Genomic DNA, 24897 nt, shown 5'->3' with positions numbered 1-24897 from the left:
CCATTAGTTACTTAACACTTGGCTGATATCAGATAAACATAAACTTCAGAATGTTTAAAAATATATATATTTCCTTTCCACATACCCACATGTGTAGGCTACTGTATTTGTTCTAACCACAATAACAACCACCCTTAACTGCCTGTCCCATGTGAAAAGGTGGGAGAGATACTGGGCTGGTGTTCCCTCCAGACAAACGTCACACAATGCAGCACTGGTCTCAGACCCATAAAACCACACAGCGTTAGCCTTTCCTGCTGCGAGGCAGTGCCACTGTCTTCTTCCTTTCAACTATCCCACCAAGCATTAGTGAGTTACTGCACAAAATGGCTTTAGGTTCTGTTTATGGATAGTCTTGCCACACAGCCTCTCCCAACCTTCATCTCACTCCTCAAAGCCTATGCCTTAGGAAACAGGCTTTGGTCGCTGAGAGATTTTGTGGGAGTGCATGTTAGAATGGCAAAATAATTCTGTCACATCATAATGTAAGCATCCCTCTGAGTTTTACACCACAAGCTATGCTGGGCTACAGCCCTCACGACATGACAGAAAGCCGACAACACAACAGTAATACCTGTAAAGACATCAGAGGCACTGAGCCCTGAGTAATGTGGTTCACCGCATGAATTGCTTACTGGAGCTGTGCATTGATTTGGATTGGGCTGTATCACAGTGCGACATTTCCTTGGAAAAAGATTGTGTGGTTTCCTTGAATAATATAGAATACGGGAGGTGAGAAATTTCACATTCAGGAAAAATGTCATCCATTTCTTAAAGATACATTCATACAGCGACCCTGTGTGAAAGTGTTAAATGGAAAGGAGTGTATAATAACTTAACATAACATAATATGCTGTATTCGTAATGTGACAAGATCCCCACCACCTAATGCTGTACTGTTTTAAAGGTATTTGCTGTCAGTCTGACACTGATTTTCTCTATTATTTCTATGCACTACAGCTTTGAGCTGAAGGCTCTTGTAATTGAATTGCTGTCCCAGGTAAGATGATGATTGATATAGGCCTATAGGCTATTCTTAGTTTGCTGACTTTTCAAAATTATAAAGTATCTCTGTACTGGAAATAGAAAACATGACAACCTAACTGATCTTCAAACTTAAGCCATCGTTGTCAGATAAATTGACTTAGTTTGTGAAGCACATGGAAAATGTTTTGAAACCCAGATATGCAATATAAATATGATAAATATAAATAGGTCATGGGTGATGTCCTCAAATCTGTTAAAACGCTGTTTGCCAGTAAAAAGAATAACGGTATAAAAAGTTGTTGCAACATATGACCCCAGCAACTCTAACATCATTCAGAACAGAGAGAGAACTGCTTCTAACATGTGTAGAAAATATCACAACAGCTTACAGGATGTATTACAGGACTATTGGTGCATAGGAATAGCCTAATGCATTTCAACAATACATGCATGCCAAGATAATAGAGAGATTGAGGGAATCGAATTTATTAATCCCCTCTGCAGTAGCGATTTAACCCATTTTGATGACAGTGCTGTAGGCTATCAATTAACGATAGAGTAGCTAACTGGAGGCAGTCTTAATAAACTGTTTGAATGTTTTTTTTAAGAACAGGGAAGCAACGTGGGCAAAGACAAGCTGCCCAAAAGTGAAACTGAACAAAAGTCCACGAGATTGTCACCATTAAAAATTGGAAGACCAATCGCGTTGTGTGAAGCAATACCTGGACGAGCACTGCAGTGCACGAAGTCATGCTGGTTCAAACAAAGAGATGGCAGGTTGGTTGATAGGGAAAAGTATGAATGAAAGAGCACTATGGAAAGCAATTTAAGTATGAATCGACTGACACATTATGCTCATGAAGAATCGCGGACACTATACATAATTAACTCACACACTCACACCTGCTACACATGCCATGCTCGTCAAGAGAATCGCCACAAACATATAGGCATTGCAACATATCTGAAATAGACAATACCAGGTCCGTGGTCATGTTCTGTTGAGTGGTGGCAATCATCTTCACTGTCCTCAAAGCGTCTCCTGGAATGTAACAAATTGAAAATGCGCTTCGCCGCTCACTTGTTCTGCATGCTATTGCGCTGTTCGCAAGTTGATCAAGTAGCCTACATCTCTCTCTCCCTTTCCCTTCCTCCCTCCCTTTCCCCTCCCTTTCCCTCTCTCTCTCTCTCTCTCTCTCTCTCTCTCTCCCCCCCCCCTCTCTCCCTTCTCTCCCTCTCTCTCTCCCCTCTCTCTCAGCCCCCCCATATGGTTTACCGTGAGGTTTATTAATTCGCTTTCTGCTTTCAGATCCATACTATTGATTGAGATTAATATAAAGATTAATCAAGATACGACGTTAAGCACCAGAGATAGCCACAACCCCTGGATCAGCAATTCTGACTGCACCAAACACATGGTTATTGTTATTATATTTGTAATACTACTACTACTACTAATACTACTACTACTAATAATAATAACAATAATAATTATAAAAAATCATAATTATATTATTGTTATTAGTATTGTTGTTATTATCGTAATGATAATAATAATAATAACAATATTTTATAATAATAATAATAATAATTATTATTATTATTATTATATGTATTTATTGTAGTAGTAGTAGTAGTAGTAGTAGTAGTAGTAGTAGTAGTGATAAAATAATACTAACAATAATAGCACAATACTACTACTACTACTACTACTACTACTACTACTACTACTAGGCTACTACTACTACTACTACTACTACTACTACTACTACTACTACTACTAATAATAATAATAATAAGATATCAATAACAACAATAATCACCATCATCTTCAACCATAATGATAACAAAAATTATAATCGCAATACTCACAATAATCATAATTATATTATTGTTGCTATTCCTAAATATAGTTTTTCCTTCCAGCTATCCTGCCTTCAAATACGTTTTAGAAAACAAATTCTAAAATAATTTCCAAATAGATTTTCGTCATATCACTTTAAATGTACGAACACTGATTTATGGTCAGTTTTGCCTTTCGCTCTATTCAGTCCTTATCAGACATTGGAGAGTGCTAACAGATCCCACATCTGCGCTTATGTGACGCTTCTTCTGTAGGGTTTCCAGGAATTAACTACGTAAATAGAAAGGTTGCTATTCATTGGCTGCTGGGCAAGCTGGGTGAATTTGAAATACAACGCGCTCAGACAAGGCTGAGTTGAATCCACATTCCCAGGGACTGAGCAGCACTCGACCGATGGTTCGTAATAGCGAATACTAAAGGTACTGAAAGGTAGGGAAAACATTATATACGCGATTTGGTGAGTTGATACAACAGTATCTAAATAGCACTAACGTGCTAGCTCTAAATGTAGAGCTCACACAACAAAACTAGTTTATCTAGGTAGCATTAGCAAACAAGAACGTTAGCTATTTGAATACGTTAGCGACGGCTGCTCGTCATGTTGCTAACGTTAGCTAGCTAGCTCGTAGCCCATTCTTAACTGGATAGCAGACACAACGCCGATCATAAAGTAGATACAGATTCAAAGTACGCATACTCCTGTGATTAATTGTTTCTTTGTGCCCTCCAGACGAACATGGACACTGCTGTGCTAAACCTGCACAGTTTGTTTGATAATCTGCGGTCCCAGGTTGACATCCTCAATGAGAGCGTTGAGCCCCGTAAGTAGCTAACAACTTAGCCGGCTTCTGCAACATGGATGGATGATTATAAATCAACGTAGTAAGGCTCTCATATCATGGTGTACCAGTCCTTGTGAAGTAACTAGCTCTTGTGTAAATCATGGCCCTGGCCCCTGATGTTAATAGAAACACTTGGCTAGTGGCTGCATTACTGTAACTCTGCATTCTCTTTTCAGAGTTCATTCAGATGGCACTCAACTTCGACGACTGCCGTCGTAGATGGCTGAGGGTTGAGCAAGATTTGGGCTCTTGCAAAGAAGTCCTAGCCAAGTCAGAGACCGAGAAGGGAGCCTTGGAGGTCAAACTCAAGCATGCTCGCAATCAAGTTGATGTGGAAATCCGCCGGCGCCAGAAGGCAGAAGCTGACTGTGAGAAGTTGGTAAGTATGGATAGAGCCTAATAGACATACTATTGTCTGTTTCAATTGTTGTTTTTTGTGTTTTCTTTGGCCTCTTCAGATATTCCACACCTAGACTCACAAGTCAGTCTCTAAATGCTGCGCTCAACTAGGCATTCGTCTAGATTTTGTTGATAAACGTGGGTGGAAACAAAGATTTGAGATTTAAAAAAAACCTGCATTGCAGAACCAATCCAAAGTCTTTAGGGCGGTCCTTCGTAATGGGGCAGTGAATGTTTTGATTATCCACTCCAGTTAGGGATGAAGATAGGGAGAGGACATAGTTTCAGGTAAGGCGGGTCTTTCACACTATTGGAGATGTAGGCAGTGGCTCTGATTGGTAGCATCCGTTTTAGGCGCTGTTCTAGCAAGCGATTTTCAATGGGACTGTCTCCAGACTTTCGGTGGCGGAGATCTCCAAAGTCTGGCATTACAAGACTATTTCACACCCTACCTGCCTGGATTGGTGATGTCATACAAACTCCTCTCTTCTCCTCCCGGTGTTCTCTGATTGGTGACCCTCTTCTCCCTGGGTGCTCTGATGCAGGACCGGCAGATCCAGCTGATCAGAGAGCTGCTGATCACGGAGGGTTCCAGCAACAGCATCCAGCTCAACGAGGAGCAGCGCTCAGCTCTAGCCTTCCTCAATGCTCGCTCTCAGGCGCCGTCCAACCTCAACACCAGCCGGAGGTAAAGATGATGCCATCTGGTGCCTTTTCTGGATTGGGGGGGGGGTTGGGGGTCGGAGTTGAAGGTTTCAGTGATTTAAGTGTTTGTTCCTGGATCTTCTGCTCCATAGACTGACCACCATAGATGAGACGGGCTCAATCCTGTCAGACATCAGCTATGATAACACGGACGACTCCCTGGTAAGCTTGGGTCTTGTTTTAGCCTCTTAAAGGGGAACGCCGCTGTCATTGCAAGTTTAGCTCAAGTGTCGCTTTGTCCTCAATGAAACCGATCTGTACACACCAACATTTAACCGATCCGTGCGGTAGTAAGTTGGCTCCTTTTTCCTCTGTGCGAGCACCCCCTTTATAATGGAGGTCTATGGGCCTCTGCTAAAAACTATGATGAATATTGAAACAAAAGCTCCATTTGAGCCAGAACTATTTTGCCGAACGTACTACACCATACCTTTCGCACTGTAAACCTCCGCCGCGGTAAAGCTAGAAGATTGTTTACATCCTCCTAGCCATGCCTAACACGTCAACACATGGGGATGGCGATTCATTTCACAAAACATTTTACTGAGACCGGTAAGCGGCTTCCTGGCGCTTCCTGCCTTGAAAATGCATGTTAATCATAGTTTTTAGCTGAGGCCCATAGACCTCCATTATAAAGGGGGTGCGCGCACAGAGGAAAAAGGAGCTAGCTTACAACTGCACGGATCGGTTAAATGTTGGTGTGTACGGATCGGTTTCATTGAGGACAAAGCAACATTTGAGCTAAACTTGCTATGACAGCGGCGTTCCCCTATAATCAGTACTACTATCCACTAGCACTAGGGAATGAGCGTTACACTTCTTAATAGGGATGTTTATTTGCCACAATAATGTTGAACCCGGCCTGTGTGCCCCCGTTGCAGGACTGGGACTCCTCTGTGGTGAGGACTGTGCGACTTAAGAAGCGTGAAAAGAGGGTAAACTGGTTTTTCATTTTAACCAAATATGGCATAGTTTCAGAGTCTAGACTGTGTGTGTGTTGGCAGCTGACGTGGTCGGCCTTAATTTCAGCGCTCCTCCAGAAACCACGCTGACGGTCCTCCGTGTGCTTCCAAGCGGTCACGATCAACAGGCAGAACTTCTGAAAGGGTAAATATCCCATTACAGTAGATGGCTAAAGTAGCTCACGGCACGAACAAGGTACTGAGCGATTTTCTATTTGCTGGTGACTGCAGGGAAACGAGTCCATTGTTGCTAAGACCACAGTGACTGTGCCTGCTGATGGAGGTCCCGTGGAGGCCGTCTCCACTATTGAGGCAGTTCCTTACTGGACTAGGTCCAGGAGCAGGGGAAATACTGGTGAGACTGCCTAAAGACTTGTCCACTCCCATGTCCTGCAAGCTCGGCAGTTGACTACATTGTTTAGTATGTAAAACCCATGTATGTGTTGTCTGAGCCACACTGTCTCCCTCACCTGTTAAGCTAAAATGGAGTGGGACTCTGAGTCTGTCCAGTCTGAGGATATCTTCAAGCAGCCCAGCAGGCCAGTAAGAGAGACCCAACCTGTGCCCGGCACGCCGCAGAGCAACGGGAGCGTTCGTCTTCATGAGTTTGTCTCTAAAACGGTAGGGATCTGACTTGAGCACAGTAAAAGGCTATTAATTGTTTGCGTGGAGAAGCCATTTCAGTCAGTCATCCTTTCTGATTAAAACGCTTGTTTGCTCGTGAGAGGGTTGTTTGTGTTGCCAAAGCATATCTTAATCTGGATATCACAGTGCCATCCATATTGGGTTTTTACCAAGTACTGCTCTTCTGTTGAACAGGTCATCAAGCCTGAGTCATGTGTGCCCTGTGGGAAGAGGATCAAGTTTGGGAAGATATCCCTGAAATGCCGTGACTGCAGAGTGGTCACCCACCCGGAGTGCCGCCAGCGCTGTCCGCTGCCCTGCATCCCCAACCAAGGTGGCACTCCCGTCAAAATCGGAGAGGTACAGCGGACACTTTCACAATTCACCAGCGCCATTGTTATCCACAGATGGCTTGTATTATGATTTCAACACGGTGAAAATTTGAGAGAGGGAATGAGCTCCCGTATTTGTCGTTTTCCAGGGCACGCTGGCGGACTACGTCTCCGCCACTTCTCCCATGATCCCCTCTCTGGTGGTGCACTGCGTCAATGAGATTGAGCAGAGGGGGCTGCATGAGGTGAGTGCTGCCTCCTTGTCTGTCAACTTCCTCGCTTCGTGATGTATTGTATTTGACGACGTGTCTTCTTTCTCAGACGGGGCTGTACCGCCTGTCGGGTGCCGACCGCACGGTGAAGGAGCTGAAGGAGAAGTTCCTGCGTAGCAAGACCATTCCCCTGCTCAGCAAGGTGGAGGACATCCACGCCATCACGGGTCTCCTCAAGGACTTCCTCAGGAAACTCAAGGAACCCCTGCTCACTTTCCGTCTGAACCGGGCATTCATGGAGGCAGCAGGTGGGTCAAGGTCAAGACTCGTGTGGCTAAGTAGTTGTGAGGTCTTTTTGACTGTTAACCTTCTCGTTCTTTGGCGTGGGCATGTTGAATGTATATTGGGTAACACAGTCCAAAAGCTTTTTATATTCCTTGTATCTGCAAAAGAAAATGCTGATTTTTCCATCTGGGGGCTTGAAAATGTCATACAGCCGTCTACTTCTCCACTCATATGCTGTCCTTTCTTCAGAGATTGCTGATGAAGACAACAGCATTGCCTTGATCTACCAGACCATCAGTGACCTGCCCCAGGCGAACAGGGACACACTGGCCTACCTGGCCATTCATCTCCAGAGGTTAGCAATAATTTCACACTAGGCACTAACTACAAATAACCCCCACATTTTTCCTGAGGTCACACAGGCTGGAAAAAGCACTACAATAGAATTTTATTGGAACAATAATTGTTGCATGTAGAAATCACACCAGCAGACTTGCATCATCTTGAGTGTTTGAGTTGGGTCACGCCAGGGGCATCTAATAACTAGAGGAATCTCTTGCAGAGTTGCCAAAAGCCTGGATACAAAGATGGACATCAGCAACCTGGCCCGGGTGTTTGGGCCGACCATTGTTGGTCATGCAGTGTCTGACCCAGAGCCCATGACAATCCTGCAGGATACCAAACGCCAGCCTAAGGTACTAGACTAGATGCATAGAAGCATGGCAACAGCCCATGTTTTATTAATTGATAGCGCCACAGACTCCATAAAACATCACACAATGCCCCCAATATTATTGCATTTTATAAACTTATAACCCAGTCCCAGTCTCCAGTTCTAGCCTGCTGCACCATATTTCTGCTCTTAAGCATCCTATGGAAAGGGGGTGAAGCAGTATGCTAAAAACACATTGCTGCTCTAGGTTATTGAGCGTTTGCTGGCCCTGCCTGTGGAGTACTGGAGCCAGTTCATGATGGTGGACCATGACCACCTTGATCACATGATCATCGAGAATGCCAACTGCCATGCCACTCCTGACCAGAAAGGTGAGAACCTGCTATGCTAACCCACCAAAACCTGTACATTTGTATGGAGTACTATTTGACCCTCTTTACAGTTGGTTTTAAAATGTGTTTTGGACGAGTGGACATTGCTAAATACAAGTGTAAACGACCAGCAAAACGCATTGTGAAACATTTACTCCACTTGCCGTTCAAACTACTTGCCGAGGTGGTCTGGGATGCATTTGACCACGTATCTTTAGTAGTCTAAATGCTAACGCGTCCCTGACAAAGACACATTTTAAAACCAAGTGTAAACGGGGTCATAGTGACTGCATTACAAAGATCATTAAATATTGTGTTTGCTGGGCAGTTGCGGTGAGCATGCTGGGCCCCCTGACCACTCCGGAGCACCAGATGAACAAAACCCCCTCCTCCAGCTCCCTGTCTCAACGCATGAAGTCCTCTCTGACGCCCAGGTGAGCACACTCAGCCGGTCACTGCATGCCAGTTCCAGACAGCTCATCAGAGTGGAGGGCAGGCTGGGAATTTTGCCACTTTGATTACAACTGCCAAATCCCCTCAGATCAAATGCCTGCACCTTGGTTTTCTCACTCAGCGTTTTAATTGTAGCTGGGATGCATATGGATGCCCAGTAGGACTGGGGCTCTCACAGACACCCATTGTTCAGTAGAATTGTCAAGACTTCATTTTTTCTCTCTCTAAATATCAGATTGTGTGGCTGATCTTCAAATAAGGCCTGAAGTTAATTTGACCCCACTTAATTCATTTGCTGTGTTGGCTTTATTGACTAGCACTTGTAACTTAATCTGTCGATTACCCACCACATGTTTGTGTATTTGCAGATTTGGGAGTAAAAGCAAGTGTGCAGTTGGACTTCCTCGCCAAGGAAATTTCTTTGCATCTCCACTCCTCAAGTAATCCAGAGCATGAAGCCATAGAGCCTCAGGCCTACTGCAGCACTGCTTCTCTACTGGAAGATCCCTGCAATATCCAGTAAAAGATTTTTACTTTTTAAATATTTCACATAACCCAACAGTGCTTCCACAGCAACCGTAAGCTCTCTTTTTTATGTTTTATATTTCAAAATGGTAAGATTTGTACTTTAAATGTTTTTAAATGTCTGTACTAAGAGCAACCAAAGGGATTACTACTTCGGCAGTGTTTTTAGAACATTTTTTGGACACAGATCAGCATCTTTTATGTTTTGGCAATTTGTTTGGTTAGAGAAATTTGTATTTGCACACTCACATTTAGGGGGTTGCTTACAAAAAAATAAGATTCAACTCATGTGTCACTCAGTAGTTGAAAAATCAACTTTACTTCTTTGATTGTCAGGAGATGAGTTGAAGTAAGATTGCATTATTTTGTTTTTCTGTTTCTATTATTCCTTTGTGTTTGTAAAGCATGCAACTTTGCTTCTGTTTGTAATGTGCTACATTCATCAGATATACAGTAGCTGCAGTACTAACCAAACAGCTGTAAGCATGATGCAATGTGTAGATTTGCCAATTGAGTGTTTGTTTTAAAAGAACCATTTCATATTTCATCATAGTGTTGTATACTGTACACTACACTCCAAGTGGTCCTCTGACTTGGTCAGTATATCTTGTACAGTATGTCTTGTGTTCAATATTGAGTGTTTCATCTTTTATGACAATTTACTATCCTCTGATGTTTGCATAAGGGGAGCTTGATTCTTCATGAGACAAATGGTACAAATGGTAGCATTTGAGAACTATTCTTGAGTCTTATGGTGCTACACACAATGTATGATTCTTGAGATTTGTAAAACGCCTAATACATCTAAAAACTGGTCTGTTATTTCATTGCCTTTAATAACTCATTGTCCCTCAACTGCCTCCTGTGGTTATTGGTCATACAGGTAATCAAGACAGTCATCTACAGTATACATATTTATATTTGATTTCTTATGAATTCTTCATTTAGCCAACAACCATGTGGAAATAATGGTTTAGAAGGCAAAACATTTTAGGCCGAGGAGCTGGGCCTATAAGCAGCAGTATTAACATGCCTTTGAAAAATCAAATCGCAGAATTTATGAAACAGTTTGTCAAGGATCAATCAAGTATTGCTGCTTCAGGTATATCAACATTCTCATTGTCAGGATGTGTGTATGTACAGTAAGTACCATCTGGGAATGGTTGACTACAGTACAACAGTACAGTGTGTGATTGAACCTTGGTTGGGAACTAGGAGCTCCGATTACCATAATGTTGGTTGGGCACAGAGTGCTTAGGAATATCTTTCTGAGGTAGTGTCCTTTTCTGCTTGCATGGACAAAAAAATTCTGTACACTTCCAAACATCAAAACTTTGGGTGTGGCCAGAGGAGAGGGGTGTTTTTAATGTATTCCCGGAAGGCTGAGTCAGAGCCCCACTTCTTCATGGCCTGCTTCTCCAGGATGGGAATGCCACTGACATGACGCAGCAGGAACCAGACAAAGAGAGGTGACACCACACTCAGGAACTGGGGACCCTGCATCACTGACGAGGCGGAGAGCCAGAGGCCAGACCACTGCAGGATCTCCGCTAGGTAGTTTGGGTGCCGGCTGTAAGCCCACAGTCCACTCTGGATGAACTTCCCCTGAAGAGACAGTGAAGTCAGAGAGGAGAGATGACAACGATATTAACTGCTGACCTTGAATATTCAACTATTTAATAACTAGTGGTGTGAGAATTGTGATCTCCAAGCTGACTTACAGCATTATCTGGGTTCTGTTTGAAAAGCCACTTCTGCTGGTCAGCAATGGCCTCTGCAGCGAAGCCTAAGCCCCATATACCCCAGCCAAGGTAGTCCCTCACACCCAAGGGCTCATCTCTCCTCTCACTGTTCAGCATGAGGGTGGGCAGCAGGGTCATAAACACCCAGACAGCTGAGAGGAAGAGAATGTGTTAGTCAATGCGTTGCACAATAGACATGGGAATGCTCATACTTTCACGATTCACCCCGATTATCAAGAACTGCACTTATCAGTACAGGCGAAACACATAAAAAATGTCACTTCCTACTGCACGTATTCTCAAAGAACTATAGCCTGATATCAGTGGCACTCACTGGCACATTTAATGCATTAAGGGTTTAATGCATTAATAAAAAGCAGCAAGCTGTAAAGTAATGAGTGGATCCCACCATATCAACATGCAAGGTTGTTCAAGGATTATGGAAATCATTGCTGCTTCTGAGTGAGGAGGACAATGGTACCTTGAATGCTCCAGTACACAAAGAACGTCCCCGGGCGGTCTCTGACATTGTTGAACCTCCGATCCTGGCCTTCCTTTAAGACCCGCATGAAGAGGAATGTCCCAAGCCTGCAGAAAAAAAACATTGGCACCGCTGTCACATTAACCCAAACATTATTCATTAACTCAGCTCACATCGAGAAGGTTCTGTAACACTGGTCCAGCCAAGGCCTTGTGTTCTAGCTAATATGAGAGTTGTATATAAGTAGTATGCTAAATGTCCCCACTCCAGCTCTAATATAATGTATGTTTTCATCCCTCTCCGTTGTGGGATATACAGTTTGGGTGGGTGATGCAATAGGGGCTCCTGTCTATCTTACCTTAGTCCCCATGCTGTCACCAGTCCAGTCTGTACATTCTGTCTCAAATGACTGGTCCCTCCCCAGAACCGACTGAGGTGGGCAAGCAGGATAAATGTGCCAGATCCTGAAAAAAAGGAGAATAACACGTGACATTGGCATATTTTAGTGCATTATGGCTCTGCCCGCCGCCGTCACTATCATGATCACACTTGTTGCAAAGTAAGGCGTGTTTAATAAATATGTTACCAAGGGACCTGCAGACAATTGGCTCCAAAGTGCAAGGGCACTTTTCCATGAACACAGATCAGAGGAGAAGCGCAAGAGGACAAGAGAAAGACGTATGTGAAGGAATGCCATTCATTTGTTGAACTCACAAGAAAAGCTAAATAATTCCTTCTCTACAGGTAAACTGAGTTTTACATTGTTTTTATGGAAAAAAATACAACACGCACTCTAATTTCAAAATTCAACAACACGCACTCTGTAATTTCGAATCTACAGCTTTGTAGAGTTGTCTTTTTCTTTTTGAGAACCACATTTGAGTGTTCTTTTTCTTTCTAAGCACCACATTTGAAAATTGAAAGTGCATCTGTCAAATTGCTTAATTGAAAAGTAGCAATTTCAGCATTTTAATTAATCTCCTAAAGTCCAGTTATGCTTTCTGAACGCGTCTCCATAGCAGACGCGTCAAATCAATTGCTTAAAGCGAATCAGACCAAACCGTTACTGAACGTTTAACTATTAAACTGATTTAAAACACCCTAAAAGTAACACGGGAGGAGCCCTTGAGCTGTTTTTCAATGAGGCTGTTTAGGTAACGTTAGAGTTTTGTAATAGTGATAGGCCTACTTCGATTTGTATCATGCATTCTGAAGAAAAATATGATCCTCCTGGATGTGAATGAGCTACTTAATTAAGAGGATCTAACACATTCATCTACAAAAATGCAATGATTCAACATATTCAGGGAAGATTAATCTTGTCCTATGGCCACATATTTCTAGCCAACGACAACTAGGCTGGTCGCCAAGAAGTTAAATAACTTATTGTGTGAACAGTGATAACATTGTTATTAGCCTACCTGCTAAATCATAGAACTTCTCGGTTTTGAGAGCTGCCGCTATGGCCCAGCCAGCCCACTGAATACCCAGGTCGGTGGCCAAACACTTCGCTAACGTGCTCCCCATCATCATGTCCAGCAATTTCTGCAGTATCGAATGGTATTCCAACATCGGGTTGCCAACTGGCTTCCAATAAACACCGCGGGGTAAGGTTCACTACTTCCATGTAGGAAGTGAACCCTTGACCCAATTCTGAGATCTTAACCTAAACGCGCGTGCATGTGTTCACCGTTCACTTAATATATCCATTGTGTTGTTCACTCCTGTAGATTTAAAAGCATTGGGGACGATAATATGACTTTAGATCAAATGCATGTGTTTAAATTAATGCTGCGGTCCATCAGTAAGTTCTTGCCAGGAGAGATAGGGAGGAAAGAAGTGCACACTTCAAGTAGAGAATTGGAACGTGGTGCGCTTGGAATACTGGGAATTGTAGTCTTATATACCCTGTAAATATATAACTTACCCTGTAATGTTCAGCCATAGGCTGAAAGCAGCCTGCTGAACATTTGCAAAATGTAAAATAAAACATTTAAGCTGGCAAATCAAATGTTTCATCATATTTTATCTGTATCTGAGTATGAAATGTTGTATTAGTGTCATCATGCTGTTTAATTTGATTGATAAAGTAAATTATGTTTTAATTCCAAAAGGTTATAGCCTAAACCTACGGAACAATTTTGTAATATTTTATGTCATCTTCTACCGTTGTAAGGAATAAAAAAAACAACTTTGCAGGGAGGACAAACAAGGACAAGGAGACAGGATGGCAGAAGGCAACAGTCCCAAAGGAAGTGCCTTTGCCAAACGAGTCCAGAGGCAACTGAGCAGGGGCAAGGAGAAGGTACAGTCTCTCTGCAAGCTCTCCTGACCACGGTTTGCATGCACAAAACCTGCACAAGAAGCTTGTTAATGCGATTTGCATTTTGACCACTTTTATTTGAGGTTAGATTCACTTTAAGTGTTGTCATGTTTGATTGTTTTCACCAGGTCCTGCAAAAACTTGGAAAGTCAGTGGAGACCAAAGATGAACATTTTGAGCGATGCCTCCAAAATCTTAATGACCAACAGGTATTCTCATAGTAGGCTACCGTTAAAATATTAAAACAGTTAATACCATTTAGCGTTTAATTATGGATGAGCAACTGAAATTGGAAATTATAACATCTTTAAATATGTATATTAATATGATGCACATTTCTACTGTACTCTATTGGTGAGGATAGATCCAAATATGCATGTGTTATGACTCTCTCTGTTTGCAGAGTGATGGGAATCGGTTATACAAGGACTTGAAAGTCTACCACAACGCTGTTAGGGGTGAGATTTTGTTTTGTCACAAAACCCTACCCAGAACTGATCAAGTCCAAATGATAACGTTTGTGATCCTGTCTACTTCATACAGAAATGCGTGAAGCTTCAAAACGTCTCTCTCAGTCTCTGTTTGATATTTATGAGGGTGACTGGGATGGAGAAGAAGATTTAGGAGCCATAGTAGAGGTCAGTCATGGGAACTGTTCTATCACAGTTGTGTAAAGCAATAAAGAGGGAGATATAATTTATCATTTTTTGTTTATCTTTGAAAGGGCGAAGACCTCCTTTGGAATGACTATGAGATGAAGATGTTAGACCAGGTGGTCCGCACCATAGAGTCCTATATGAGCCAGTTTCCAGATGTCAGGGTAACTATAGAGCAAACACATACACGCACGCACACACACACAGACACGCACACACACACACGCACACACACACACACATGCAGGCACATCCGCCAAAACACACACACACACACACACACACACACACACACACACACACACACACACACACACACCTAAAACGTTTCTTTATTCTTTACATTTCTTAGGAGAGGGTAACCAAACGAGGCAGAAAATTAGTAGACTATGATTCCTCTCGTCACCACTTGGAGGCGCTGAAGACTGCTAAAAAGAAAGACGATGTCAAAATATCCAAGGTCAGAAAACACACTTGCTATTCAGGCTGAATGCTATTCAGGTTGCATTTAGATATGCATTTGAGCAAAACCTCTACACATTATGGTGGGTTTCTTCCTGAGCAGGCAGAAGAAGAGGTGAGCATTGCCAAAAATGTGTTTGAGAGCATCAACAGAGAACTGAGAGATGAGCTCCCTGTTCTTTTTGACAGGTAAGGGGTCAGAAGTCAGAGCCAGGTATCAAAATAACATATTTTCCATTATATGCCTCATTAGTTATGTAATTAATGATCAAAAACATGAGCAATTATATCACAAAAGTATTTTTTGTCTAATTTACAACACAACCTATATTTCTTCTCTTTGTTCCTGAAGTCGCATTGGATGTTATGTGTCAGTCTTTACGGCAGTCTCAAATCTAAGGGACATCTTTTTCAAGGAAATGAGCACGGTATGTTATGTTGTATCCAACTAGCCTATTCCAGGCCTATTCTTCTGAGAACACATGTTGAAAAAAAGCAGACGTGTGACGTAACATTTTGTCAGGATTTTGTGTTCGAACTGTGATTACAAAGATATCAGAAGACATTTTTCACCGTCATGATTTTTACAAGTTCCATTTTCTTTCAGCTCAACAAAGATTTACAAGGTGTGATGAAAGACCTACAAGCTCAGCACCCAGACAAGGTGTTCGTTGTTAAAGGATTGCAGCGGTAGGTGGGATTCATATCAATTCCTTAGATACAGTCTGAGTTGTAATCAAAGTACAATAAAGATTATAATCAAATTGGTTCACAAAGTGGAAAAAAACATTAATGATATCCAACACTACCTTTCAGTTCTGCCTCTTTGAAGAGGCGATCACTCATGTCCCCCAGAGCATGGAAGGCCAGCTTTTCTGAATTCCACATGAGCTATAGCCCCAAACCCAGCCAAACCAGCAGAGAGCAAAGGTCCCGCTTCAGGTCTCCTGATAGGCCTCCCTATGACGAGACGTACAGCAGCACATCTTCCTTCTCCCCGCAGTCCCAGCCACTGGAGGAGCCCTCAGCAGAGGCCAGGCATCTAGATGCCGATTCCACCCGCCTTGAAGGCGCCCCAGCAGAGGGACAGCCTGAGCCTGATGGGGATGATCCCCCAACAGGGGCCTCTGGTGGGGGACAGAAGCCAGGGGTAGAGGAAGAGAACCTGGGGGAGGAAGAAAATGATATGAAGGAAGAAGAACCAGAGTCATCTGCAGACCAGCATGCCATTGCCTCAGATCAGAAAGGAGAAAGCCCTCCACCAACTGAGAGTAGTCCCCAAGTTACCAACTCCCATGATTCAAAGAGCTTGGATCTCCAGCCCTCTGCTGAAGACCTCCCCAAGCTGCACATAGAGGAAACCCCAGAGAGCCCTGCTGCCCTGGTGCCGCCTGAATCAAATGGTTTGGAGAATGGAGAGATCTCTGACAGCCTTGACACCCATCGCCCCGAATCTGCCCAAAAGGTGAATTATCAGATAGAGTGACCCATAGCAATGACACATACACAGGTCTCGCTCTTAGCTACCATCGACACTGATGTTATTCCATGGAGTAGTATTTATTTTGCTGTCCACTACTGTTCTGTAAGTGTAACCCTGACTCTGTATGAATTACAGGCCAAAAGAAGTACAGAGGTTTGAAGAGAGACCTCTGAAGGTTCGTTTCTCCCTATATGTCTAGAGGAGAATGCATGTATGGTTTTGTGCCAAATGAAAGAGAGCATGCATCTTTTCATAAATCATATTAGCATAAAACTTCTGACTGTATAAAAATTAAACTGGCATAATTATCTATAATGTGTAGCTAGCATGATGACAGCCTATGTACATTGTAAAGGCCTAAAACAAATCTTTTTCCACATTTCACAGGAAATCTGTGCTAACGCTACGGGAATAAAGGAAAGCAAGAGTTCATATCTATATCTATATTATAATCTTTATTAGAATCTTTATTGTGATATATATATATATACAAAACACTGAACGGTTTCTCCCTTTATAGATGATTCGTTTTCTATAACTGAAATCATTTGTCCACTTGTGCTTTATTAGAGGTAGAAGCAGCAATAAACAGATTCTAATAATCCTCTGCCCACATGAAACTCAGATATGAGAGAGTAGGCTATATTTTAGTTCAGTAAATTCATTCCTTATTCCTATAAAATAAAATAAAGAATAATCCATTATACTGTTTGTGAATCAAAACATTGTGTTATTAAGACAGCTTTAAAAAAGGGTTTAATAACATATATTGATTTAGTCAAGGATCGATGATTATGATCTGCATTGTCTGCGAAGTCTGCATTGTATTTGTGATTAAAGATACAAAATGATCCCTTTTAAAAGAGTGTTTTCATTTGTGTGAAAATCCCCTTCATGGCTTTAATCACACAGGTCAGTAGGTCGTCACATCCAGGGATTTATGAAGCCACACCTTCAGGGAACGCGCGGCGCCAAGCAAGAAAAGCATCAGAAAAGTTGAGCCAGTAGCCACCGCTAGCAAGACGCTTTGTGAAAAGTTGAAAGAACCCCCGTATGTCTCCTTGCTAGCTAACTCGTTTCAAACTTTGTAGAAAAGTTTTATGAAACTCGTTGAAATCTACTTTTAATCATTTGGAAGAGACGAGCAATTTCCTTTAGGTGACTTTGGGAAAAACGCCCTTTGCTGACAGCTACATCCAGGTAATGTTTGCACAAAGCTTTGTGTGTGATGAACAATGACCGACGACACAGGATGACGTGCTGCTGAAGTTTGCTAGCTAGCTTAGTTTGCTAATTATGCCGTTAAAGTAGCCATACTGGCTAGCTACCTAGCACTAGCTAACTATATGGGATAGAAATGCTGAACCATTTTAAAAGAATAATTTAAAATAACAATGCTGGATAACAAATTGTCAATATTTTAAAGGAGCCGGCCACTAGCTCTAACGTTATAAATTAGTCGGAGACTAATTCAATAAAATAAACACATTTCGTGTCGAGATTAACAGTACGCTAGGCCTATGCGCTTAGAAACAGCATTTGGTTTTGGCTTCCTTGCTGTGACAATGGACAAACAGGTTTCAGTACCTAGCTGATACCGGGGGTGGCAGGAGAGTAGTTGTGTCTAGGATGGAGATTTTACAGTCATTGTCTGCTTGCTTATCATTTACAGTCATTGTCTGCTTGCTTATCATCAATCACCCTGTTGCTTATCAAATCAGTTAAAGTGAAATCAGTCACCTGCATTTACAATAGGTTTGAACTGTGTGAGTTTAACTTGATCTGAATACTGACTGATCTTTTGTGTAGCTCGTCTGTAGTAGTTCATGGCTATGTATTTCAGTGTTTCTGGATTCAGCTGCTGACATCATCACATCAGCCACCATGACATCCATTCCACCCATGACTGGTAAGTTGGAAACTCATTCACTGGTCAATTAAACAATCATTAATAAGCCTACATTTTTCTAGTGCTCAATGCCATTTCACGGTTAAGCCTGCTGTTATGAAACTCATGACAGTTGCACTGAGGTCAGTATGTGTCACAAGTTTAATTGTATCATATCACATGTCAAGTAGAAGTATATTGTGCAATGACAGTTGCAAGTTTTCTGGTTGCCTTACCCTTCTCCCAGGCCTACTAAGTTGTTTCCTTCTAATAAAATATTGCGTAATGTCAAATAGATGCAAATTAAACAAGGAACTTGGGTGCTGGCTTGTTTCAGTTTCAGCCGTTGCTAATCAGATTACTGTGTCCTAACTCGACTCAGATTCGACTCTGGTGTGAAAATTATGCAGTTTCACAAGTTGATACCAGCAGAAGCTTTGTTGATTTACAACATTGTTGTATGTCACAATATTAACATATAGCAATATGGATGCTTGTCACATTGACATGTTTCCCTGGTACGTATGTTTTCAGTGACATACATTAATCCCATGACGACAGCACTTCCCAGTCATACAAACTCTACTGTGATCGGAGGTAACAATCCACTCTGGTCTGAAAATTATGCAGTTTCACAAGTTGATACCAGCAGAAGCTTTGTTGATTTACAACATTGTTGTATATCACAATATTAACATATAAAAATATTGATGCTTGTCACATTGACATGTTTCCCTGGTGCGTATGTTTTCAGTGACATACATAAATCCCACGACGACAGCACTTCTCAGTCATACAAACTCTACTGTGATCGGAGGTAACAACCATTTGCTTTCTTCAATATTATATCATCAGCTACATACATATAGTGCTCTACAGTATACATGCAGTATAGAACAGTTAGAATAGAATGCATTTGCTAGAATGTCACTTTGTGACTTTGTGACCATCTGAACAGTCATCAAGAACACACATGGTGACTAAATCCTATAAATCATACGGTATCCGTACCTACAGTATGTCTTCTATCCCTTGTCCTCTCCACAGTGGTGATTGCCCTTGTACTGCTGACTCTAGCTGTCCTGGCTTTCCTCCTCTACCGCTACCTGTGTCACAATAAGGGAGCCTACCGAACCACAGGGGAACCTGCCCCTGGCGAGGACAAGGATCCGGACCACAGTCACCCAGCAGCTGATGAAAAGAAGGAGTACTTCATTTGAACTTTTGAAAACAAAAATGAATGGGGGATTTTAACAAAATGTCCTCACCCCCTGAGCAACTAGGCCATTTTATCTATGAGGAACAGCATGGTATAGATTACTCTTGGGTGTGAAGCATCTCAAGAGATTCTCCTCAGCGAAACAATTATTCATAGGCCACATAAACTGAGCCTAAGATGAAACAGTGAAGGAATGTAACCGGTGTCAGAGGGCAGGTGTGTGCAGGAAGTAGAGACTTTTAACATCTGATGACAGACACAGGACAGGTAGAGGGATTTTAATTTTTGGAGGGATGTCATGGGTAGCATAATGGAAATGATACTGTAATACAATACTCTTTGCTTTTTATTAGTTGATATGTAATGTGTCCCGGGGGCTAATGGGGACTTATATTTTTAGTGCTATGCTGTTGCAATTGCAGTTTCCTATTTATAAGCTTTCAAAACTTTGCCTATTGTCCCTCTTTCTGTTGAGTATGGGCAGCTACATGTTGAATGCATGCTTCGTTATATCATACGTTACTGTTATCAGCCAAACTCGATTGCGTTTGTATGATCTCTTTTGCCAAACCTGGTCACTGATGGGACATGCCTCTATTTGAGACAGATCTGGATGGCAATAAAGCTTGTATTTTTATTGCGGTCTCATAATTTGATGTATTAACATGTGCAAGAATTCCCTATCTAAGCAATAGCAAAGTGTGTGAATCATGGGGAGAGAAAAAAGTGAATTCTCTGAAATTTAAGAAAAACACTCAATTTACAACTTAAACAGGTAGCATTTCAAATTTCCAAAATAGCCTTTATTCTAAATGTTCATCTTATATTTTAAGTTTAGTATAAAAAAAATGAAGTGCACCTTAAGTTATTTTGCAAAGAGTTCTGTCTTTGCCACTTCTCAGCAAACCACAATGACACTCATCGCCTTCGTAGTAATCTTAAAAGAATGTTCCAAAGTCCATCAAATCACTTTAATACATATATCCATATTATAAAAATTTCAAAGAGAATCCCTGAACTATAAATGTCCATAAATCCTTCAACAGAGAGACTTCTACTCCACACTGACTGTGGTTGGCATGGCATCTACTGGCAAGCTTTACAGTACATTATATTGCTGGGACCAAGCCTCCATTATGTTACATTACAAACACAACAACGTCAGGTATGGGATAAAAGAGAAAAACAAATTACATTGATTTAAATCAAATTTGTACATTTTGAAAGCTGTGACCCCCTTGAAACAGTTTGAAACATCTGTTTGGTTGGGAATGAAGACACAAGTCATGCAAAATATGAGACATGCCAAATATGTGCAATATTAGTTGTAACATGGTTCTGCTAGATCATTTGCAACAGGTTGCATTTTAACAGGTTTCCAGACAGCTGGTCAACTGTGACCTGACCAAAGTAACCCGGAATTCACATTTCACTGTGCACTTTGTTTCATGAGGGTCACAACCAGCAAAATACATTGTCGGATACCCAGTGACACTTCTATCTGGACTAACAGGACACTGTGACATAACACTATGTGATACCAATGAGGGGAAACGATGCAAAATGTCTAGAGAAATTTTAACTGAATCCAGACTGGCTGGTTAAAACTTATTCTAAAATATCTTATTACTTTCAGCTTTTAAGGTAGTTTAATTAGCAGCACTAAATGTATTAAAGAAACAGTTGTGTAAACAGTACCCTTGCTGCAGAAGTTCCAATGATGTGATGCATGTTTTCAGATTTAAATCAATAGGATGTTGTGACACTACTCTTGAACAAACGAGACAAGGGATATCAATGCAAAACTGGAATTCTGCAGTCCAAGCACCAACCCCTCCCCAATTTTTTTTGCAGTGCATATAAATTCAATGCAGTGTTTCTATGGAAATTATCTCAAGCTAAATTGTGCAGAGTAAATGTGCAAAAAAGGCATGCGGAATAATCAGATTACAATTACATTAAAATTACATTAAGTGGTCCAGTATGTCTAACAGCAACCAGACATTCCAGATGGAAGGTCTTGATACCATCAACGTCATCACTGCTTTATTGAAATTGATGTTTGCTTTTAAATTGTGCAATTTGAATGATCACAATTACAGAAAAGTCACAACCAAACATTAAGTGCATTCTAGACCAATCTTTGGTACAACCAGCTCATTGGTTATACTAAGAAAGTAATTGACTACCAATTAAAAACATATCACTTAAGGATGTGCAGAAAGATTATTGAAAATGTGCAGAAAGACTGAAAATATTTAAAGAAAATATCTAAGTTTATTTACTTGAACCCTAAAGTATGTCATGAAAGCTTAAGAATTATTTCTTAAGATTTATTCTAGTGGCATAAAAACTCTTGAAACTCTGGATCTTAGTTGTTGATTCAAGGTTACATTACATTTGAAGACATGGAGGAGTCATTGTTGTTCTTTACATAACCAAACACTGATGTACAACTCTGGGTATCCGACTTGGGGGGGGGGGGGGGGGGGAAGTAATAACCTCAGCAGAAAATGTAAGCCAACCAACCCTTTCCCACCCAAATCCAAATTTGGAATCACACTGAATTGCATCTCTTGCACTTTCTTCTTTCTTTAAGTTAATTTGCTTTTATTTAGGCTAAGTCCAGTGCTCTTTGGCACCTGATTATGTTGATCTACAGTTGCCCAATAAGGTACAGAAAACCACCATGGCATTCACATGTCATAATTCTGCATTGCTCTATTATTCACCCTCGTTTGTAAGGGCCAGGGAGCTAGTTCTGTAGTCTACAAAACTGGTGTCATCACTAATTAAAGTCTCCTGTCTAGAGGCAGTGGTGTCAGTACATTTGACTGGTCTGACTCTAGATTGGAGGTGGAGTGCTGTACCTTTAATCAGGGCTCTAAAGACAAGTATTACATTCCATTAGGTGATATCAGTATCGTGGCACGTCCAAGCAGCCTGAAGGGGGAGGCGGATGGAACCGGAGAGGGTAGGAATGGAGGACAACGGTAAAGGTGAAGTTGAGGATGTGCTCAATGTTACCAGATGGTATACCCTCCGTTGGAGCCACCCATGAAGAAGTTGTTCTTGCGCTGGGTCATCATGACATTGGCACCTTGCATGGCGGCCAGCTGAGCAGCATTGGGCGGGTGCCCAGGGGGTGGGGGCTATAATGGGGGGGGGGAGAAATGGGCAAACGTGCTTATTGTAATCGGTAACATTTTTTATCATTTACCAATTGATGTGTTATCATTTCAAATCCTACTCACAGGGATGGAAACACCATTGCCTGCCCCAAAGCGAGCTCCAGCATCAAAGCCACCGTCCACCAGCAATGTAGAGCCAGGGGGATACATGGCTCCCATGGGGTAGTATGCCATGGGAACGTTGTGGCCCATTGCTCCAACAGGCATGGTCTGCTGCAGGGGCATGTACATCTGAGTTCCAGGGTAAGCAGCAGACATCTGAGACAACTGGCCAGCTGCCTGGGAAGGGTGCACATATCTGGGTTGGTATATCTGCAGAAAAAAATATGAAAAGGTAAGTGCGAGACTGTGTACACCAGTGAGTTGAAAATTATTCAAATGAGTGCACTTTGTTGGAGTAAATAAGGTACCTCAGAGTATGCAGGTGGTGCATCTGTGTAAGGAGGTGCCTGAGGATTCACTTGCATTTGAGCAGGATACATAGGTGCACTGCTCTGCTGGGGGTACACAGATTGCTGGGGATATGAACCTGAAACATATACATTGTTTTATTGTTTGTAAAGAGCGTAAACCTTCCACTCAATTGAATGCGTGCCTGTAAATAGAGGTCAAGAGTGGGGAGATAGGAGAGCTGTCCACGTGATTTTCAGCATTTCAGTGAGCTTCGTTAAGCGGCTAACAAGCTCGATCGATTGCTACTTCGTTAGCTGCATCCCATATCGTAAGATGCGGAAATATCAGGTGGACTATAATACATTTGCTGAAACTACTGCACTTTAACAACCACAAACAGTTATTGGTTTGACCGTAATGCAAGCTGCTAAGCTAATTAACTACCCTAGTACTGGGTGTACTAGTTTTAGAAAACCCTAGTGATGGCTAGTCACGTGGCCTGACCAAAGCGATAAGAACGGAGCCGATAGCTCGAATCTTGTACCCATTTAAGCCAGTGCGTAACTATGTACACACAGAAGAATAATGTATCTTGGAAAAAACGTAAAATGTCAATATACCTCAAATGCAGTCGTTAAATACGTATTTCACGCCTAACCATTACAGTCGTATGTAGTCAATACATTTTGGTGCACCGACGGGCGCCCTTGTCAGGCCTTGCACAAAGCTGCTGCCGATACAAGCCAGCTAAATTGTCGGGACATTGCAGCTAGCTCGCATACAATGACCGAAGATGTTACCTTTGTTGTTCATTTTCCTTAAATGGTCTTTAAACTTCTAAGTCGAAGAAAACAAAACAGGGTTATTCAATATCAGGGTTTTTCCGACTAGGTGACAGTTCACTTCCTTGTTTTCCACGGGCTTTGAGCTTGCGAATGTTGTTATGATGGTGGCTAGCTTTACGTCATTGTTATCTTCGCCACTCCCATTTCCAAGGGTGAAAGTGCGTGCATTTTTTTTTTTACATCAGCAAACGGGATAATTTTACATTTTAGTATGCGTGACTATGAATTGAAAGATTATAGTGTTCACTTATATACGTTAACGTATAATTATATGTGTAATGGCAGTAAGATGTAAGATGTAAGATATCAAGATTTTCAACAAGGCACACACGTATGTACGCACGCACGCACGCACGCACGCACGCACACACACACACACACACACACACACACATAGTGTGTGAGAGGAAACTCACTATAAATAGGCCAGCTATCAAGAGAGATGTAATTGGCAGTATGATGTTTTTTTTCATAATTACAAATGTTTCTTTATACAACTGTGAACTAGCAAGCGAGAAATAATAGGATGTGCTTGGGCCTATAGATGATTAAATTGAGTAGTAGATGTAGGCTAATTAAAGAGATGAGAAAATCTCAGCTCATCCTTTGAGCTCCATGGCAATGCACTACAAATGCCTACAAATGCCAAGAGCTGCCAGCTGGCAGTAAAAAGATGGGAAAAACTCAATAAGGGCACTAGGACAGAAAATCAAGTCCAGTGAAAACAGCGCGAGTAGGCTGGGTGCATAGGGAAATATGTTGGAGCAGCTTCAGAAATCATAATAGGCTACAGCTAAATCTACAAATGATGGCGAAAACTCTGCATTACATTCGTTCTTATCCACATGCGTATTGCATTTGCTGCTATAACAGCCTTTGAGAAATAGGCTCTCGTCCAATAGGTTCATTCATTCTGTTTCTCATTAATTTGCAAGTTGATAGCACATTGTGTCCCTGGGCAGGCGCAGCCAAGTCTTAGA

The 24897-nt window shown here is 41.8% G+C and overlaps 6 protein-coding genes across 8 annotated transcripts in view; 3 read left to right on the top strand and 3 right to left on the bottom strand.

The window, feature by feature from the left end:
• The window catches only part of LOC311315482 (inactive dipeptidyl peptidase 10), a gene marked incomplete at both ends in the record, with an annotated part of 29544 nt that extends 27538 nt beyond the window's left edge, over positions 1-2006 (bottom strand). Inside the window, one exon of the mRNA XM_084446152.1 lies at positions 1968-2006. Coding sequence (XP_084302278.1) covers positions 1968-2006 — 39 coding nt within the window. The remainder of the gene's footprint in view (positions 1-1967) is intronic.
• Positions 2007-3587: 1581 nt separating this feature from the next.
• racgap1 (Rac GTPase activating protein 1) lies at positions 3588-9153 on the top strand (the record flags this gene model as incomplete). The annotated part of the gene is made up of 16 exons (XM_084445461.1): positions 3588-3672; positions 3870-4072; positions 4638-4780; positions 4890-4959; positions 5679-5732; positions 5827-5904; positions 5991-6114; positions 6238-6380; positions 6579-6743; positions 6865-6960; positions 7037-7235; positions 7462-7567; positions 7775-7907; positions 8133-8256; positions 8585-8690; positions 9078-9153. The coding sequence occupies 16 exons, from the start codon at positions 3588-3590 to the stop codon at positions 9151-9153; spliced, it is 1905 nt and encodes a 634-aa protein (XP_084301587.1).
• Positions 9154-10233: 1080 nt separating this feature from the next.
• LOC311314943 (uncharacterized protein) lies at positions 10234-13040 on the bottom strand. The gene is made up of 5 exons (XM_084445488.1): positions 12879-13040; positions 11816-11921; positions 11458-11564; positions 10956-11128; positions 10234-10839 (listed from the first exon to the last, which is right to left on the bottom strand). Exons 1-5 carry the CDS (start codon positions 13027-13029, stop codon positions 10561-10563), a joined length of 816 nt encoding a protein of 271 aa, XP_084301614.1. The 5' UTR covers positions 13030-13040; the 3' UTR covers positions 10234-10560.
• On the top strand, positions 11872-17223 carry bin2a (bridging integrator 2a). Of its 3 annotated transcripts, none has more exons than XM_084445468.1 (13): positions 11872-12201; positions 13671-13762; positions 13909-13989; positions 14184-14238; positions 14324-14418; positions 14505-14600; positions 14789-14896; positions 15002-15087; positions 15251-15326; positions 15506-15588; positions 15715-16363; positions 16517-16556; positions 16769-17223. In XM_084445468.1, exons 2-12 carry the CDS (start codon positions 13685-13687, stop codon positions 16538-16540), a joined length of 1431 nt encoding a protein of 476 aa, XP_084301594.1. In that variant the 5' UTR covers positions 11872-12201; positions 13671-13684; the 3' UTR covers positions 16541-16556; positions 16769-17223. The 3 variants fall into 3 exon arrangements, with proteins under 3 accessions (XP_084301594.1, XP_084301593.1, XP_084301592.1); XM_084445467.1 differs by having other exon boundaries at positions 13657-13762; XM_084445466.1 differs by having other exon boundaries at positions 11873-12201; positions 13634-13762.
• A 237-nt stretch (positions 17224-17460) lies between these two features.
• LOC311315481 (uncharacterized protein) lies at positions 17461-19489 on the top strand (the record flags this gene model as incomplete). The annotated part of the gene is made up of 5 exons (XM_084446151.1): positions 17461-17581; positions 18225-18290; positions 18804-18866; positions 19024-19086; positions 19317-19489. Exons 2-5 carry the CDS (start codon positions 18266-18268, stop codon positions 19487-19489), a joined length of 324 nt encoding a protein of 107 aa, XP_084302277.1. The 5' UTR covers positions 17461-17581; positions 18225-18265.
• A 957-nt stretch (positions 19490-20446) lies between these two features.
• Positions 20447-24007, bottom strand: dazap2 (DAZ associated protein 2). Its single transcript, XM_084445498.1, has 4 exons — positions 23873-24007; positions 23090-23208; positions 22743-22991; positions 20447-22640 (listed from the first exon to the last, which is right to left on the bottom strand). The coding sequence occupies exons 1-4, from the start codon at positions 23883-23885 to the stop codon at positions 22512-22514; spliced, it is 510 nt and encodes a 169-aa protein (XP_084301624.1). The 5' UTR covers positions 23886-24007; the 3' UTR covers positions 20447-22511.
• Between the last annotated feature and the right edge of the window lie 890 nt (positions 24008-24897).

Source organism: Borostomias antarcticus (assembly GCF_949987555.1).
Source record: "Borostomias antarcticus genome assembly, chromosome: 11".
In the NCBI taxonomy this organism is placed as follows: Eukaryota; Metazoa; Chordata; class Actinopteri; order Stomiiformes; family Stomiidae; genus Borostomias; species Borostomias antarcticus.
The sequence above is the reverse complement of the archived record's forward strand: the minus strand, read 5'-3'. Positions and strand labels throughout refer to the sequence as shown.

Excerpts from the sequence above, each read along its gene's own strand:
- LOC311314943 (XM_084445488.1), bottom strand. The coding sequence starts at position 13,029 with ATGTTGGAATACCATTCGATACTGCAGAAATTGCTGGACATGATGATG. Across the intron at positions 11,129-11,457 it reads TGTGTACTGGAGCATTCAAG|CTGTCTGGGTGTTTATGACC; the intron begins GTACCATTGTCC and ends TCTTCCTCTCAG. Across the intron at positions 10,840-10,955 it reads AACAGAACCCAGATAATGCT|GGGAAGTTCATCCAGAGTGG; the intron begins GTAAGTCAGCTT and ends CTGTCTCTTCAG.
- bin2a (XM_084445468.1), top strand. The coding sequence starts at position 13,685 with ATGGCAGAAGGCAACAGTCCCAAAGGAAGTGCCTTTGCCAAACGAGTC. Across the intron at positions 13,990-14,183 it reads AAAATCTTAATGACCAACAG|AGTGATGGGAATCGGTTATA; the intron begins GTATTCTCATAG and ends CTCTGTTTGCAG. Across the intron at positions 15,589-15,714 it reads GTTGTTAAAGGATTGCAGCG|TTCTGCCTCTTTGAAGAGGC; the intron begins GTAGGTGGGATT and ends ACTACCTTTCAG.
- dazap2 (XM_084445498.1), bottom strand. Across the intron at positions 22,992-23,089 it reads CACCACCTGCATACTCTGAG|ATATACCAACCCAGATATGT; the intron begins GTACCTTATTTA and ends TTTTTTCTGCAG. Across the intron at positions 22,641-22,742 it reads GCAATGGTGTTTCCATCCCT|CCCCCACCCCCTGGGCACCC; the intron begins GTGAGTAGGATT and ends CCCCCATTATAG.